At 30.4% G+C, this 2892-nt stretch overlaps 1 protein-coding gene across 2 annotated transcripts in view; it reads left to right on the plus strand.

The window, feature by feature from the left end:
* The window catches only part of LOC106464044 (transmembrane protein adipocyte-associated 1 homolog), a 55480-nt gene that overhangs the window by 15732 nt on the left and 36856 nt on the right, over positions 1–2892 (plus strand). For both annotated transcript variants that reach the window (XM_022391701.1, XM_022391702.1), the window contains exon 4: positions 316–405. In XM_022391701.1, the coding sequence (XP_022247409.1) occupies positions 316–405 (90 nt within the window). The remainder of the gene's footprint in view (positions 1–315; positions 406–2892) is intronic.

Genomic DNA, 2892 nt, shown 5'->3' on the forward strand with positions numbered 1-2892 from the left:
CCACCTTTCAAAAGTGCTCAGGTTATAGGGTTTTATTCATTTCTATCAAGACTTCTTGAACCTACATGTTTTTCTAACATCATAGGTAGTCACAGATTTTCTCCCAGGAGACCAAGAGTGGCAGATATCTTGGTGTTCCTAGGGTCCCATGTCTATTAACTTGTAGAGTTTCTAGCTAAAACTATTGGTTGTTAAATAAATTTCAGTTCAATTCAAAAATGTTTTTTTTAAACAAACATTTGAAAACTGAAATTAAATGAAATTCTTGTCTATGCCTTGAAAAACATGATCATATTAAGTTGATTTATGTTTCAGGTCTTTGTAAATGCTGTCATCAGTGTGATTCGATGTATCGTTTCAATGACAGTGAATGCAGCAGTGTTTGCTGGAGATGTGACAGATAAGGTAAGAACTTACTTTGAACTAATTCATATATATATACTGAGAGTTTTATAATTGTTTATTTCTTGTCCACTCTTGAGGACCATTAAGTAGTTATAGTTTTTTTATTGAAATATTATTTTATTTGTGGTTTACATACATTTTGGGTCTTATTTGACTTAGGTAAGTTTACTTGCTTTGTTGTTATGGAAATCACAAGATTAATTAATCAAATTTAACGTTTATCATATAATAAGTGGAAGGAATAGGTTGAAACATCTTAAATGAGCAAGATTAATTATTTTGTAACCATTTTATATCTGAGTTCTTTATAGTATTTAGAAACAGAAATGGTGAGCCTATGACCAAGTTACATGTAAGTAAGTGATTTAAAACAGTTATAAGAGTAACTGGGAGAATTCTAAATCTGTTCATGACTGGTTGTTGCATTTGTCATGTTAACTATTAACATATACTATATGTTTAGTAAGACCTTTATTTATTTTTTCTCAACATATAGCAAAACATGAAACCTAATTATATAATGACCCCTTCTTCCTCCACTTTAACTCGCCCCCTCTTTTAACTTTTAACCTCAAGTTTTAGAGTAATTCGTATTATCATTGTTCTCTGAATCTGACCAAGTTTTAGTAACTATTCATTATATTCAGGGACAATAAATCATTGAAGGCTGTCCTTGCACAACCACACCTGAGAAAAATATATATTTAAACTCCTGTAAAACATTGACCTACACTACTGCTGGCAGCAACTCCTTCCATAAGTTGATCACACTTTAAGAAAAATAAAATTGTCTTAACTGAAGCCTATCCTATCTTATACAAATCTTAAACTTTTATTCTTTCAACCTATTATCTTCAGAATGTATCTCAAAATATGATAGGCCTTTACCCTGTCATTTCCCTGGGTAATCATGTGAACTTCAACAAGATTAGTTCTTACCCTTATTTTTTTTTAAGAAAATAAGCTAAGGTAGCTTAGGCTATTTATTTAAGATAACCCTTCCATCCCTGGAATCATCCTAGCACTTCTCCTCTGAACCACTTTATTCTTAGTGAATATCCTATCTTAGATGAGGAGACCAAAACTTAACAAAATACTCCAAGTGAGGTAGAACTAGCGATTTCTGTAGAGAGATAACTTCCTCTTTTGACTTCTAATTCTTGTACCTGTAAATATCCAAGTTTATATTAGCCATACTTCTAGCAACAGAGCATTGCTTCAGTGGCTTGAGTGTCTTATCCACCACTATGCTAAGATCCTTTTCTACAGTTGTGCATAGAACTTTTTGTAATTATAGATCAGTTGCCAGATATTTGTACAATTCACCAATTGATCATTCTGTACTACTTCAATATCCTCAATACAGCTGGAAATCCCCAATAATTTAATGTCATCAACAAACTTTATTAGTTTACTAATTATTCCCCTATTAACCCTTCCATTACGGGCTGGTTGGAATCCACCCAGCCCATAACCACGAAAGTATCCATGAGAGTAATTATACTATGATTTTTGATAATATATGCACATCTTTACAAAGTTTGTAGGTTATTGGTAAATATTACAAGGCTTTTGTTTACAAAATATCAGGGTTTTAAATTATGTAATAAGATTTCTTAATTAAAAATTTTCTCATAAAACTTTTTCTTTCAGAATGTTGACTATCCAACGTGCAAAGTACTTTTGATTTTAAGATTAAAAATACTTTTATGCATTAGAACATTTTAAAATTTCACATGTGAAATCTCTTTATCCTTCAGGTAATTATCAAATTTGTTTTGGAAAAATACTTTATATTTTATTTGTTATTTTCAGTACTGTATCTCTCTATGGGTTGGTTTGATTTGACCAATTTCATAACCTCAATTAAAAAATTATGAAATAAATATAAATTATGCTTTTTCATTCTAGAAAGACTACAAATTATAACACAAAACAGAAATGTTTAGTTTAAATAGCTTAAATTTCATAACATTTTACATTCATACATTATGGAAAATAATTATCTCTTGTTACAAACTTTGAATTCGTTTGCTGCTTGCTTTAGGTTGCTAAGCCTTATCAAAATTTGCACATAGAGGATGTGAAACAAAATAATATTTTTAAAGTTTTATATATACATTTTTAAATAATCAAAAATCATAAATTAGTATATCGATACCATTGAATTCCTCTATAATTTATCAAACTTAGTAACTAAGCAGTATTTGGGTCTAAGAAATATTCAATTTCGAGCTCACTAAAGTTTCACCTAACCTTTTTGAATCCAAGCTTTAAAAGAACGAGTTTGGCACTGAATACTTTAATTATGCTGAGAAAGCCACTAGGGGAACATTTTGAGCTTTTGATTGGTTATTCACATGTCATGTACCAAAATAAGTGTATATAAGGGACCATTTCCAAATATGAAAAGAGGTGGGTGGGCCCACTGTGTTTGTTCAGTACACATAGCTATACCTGAGCAAATAGAAAATATAGGAGGTTCTT

Source organism: Limulus polyphemus, unplaced genomic scaffold (assembly GCF_000517525.1).
Source record: "Limulus polyphemus unplaced genomic scaffold, Limulus_polyphemus-2.1.2 Scaffold1547, whole genome shotgun sequence".
Classification (NCBI taxonomy): domain Eukaryota; kingdom Metazoa; phylum Arthropoda; class Merostomata; order Xiphosura; family Limulidae; genus Limulus; species Limulus polyphemus.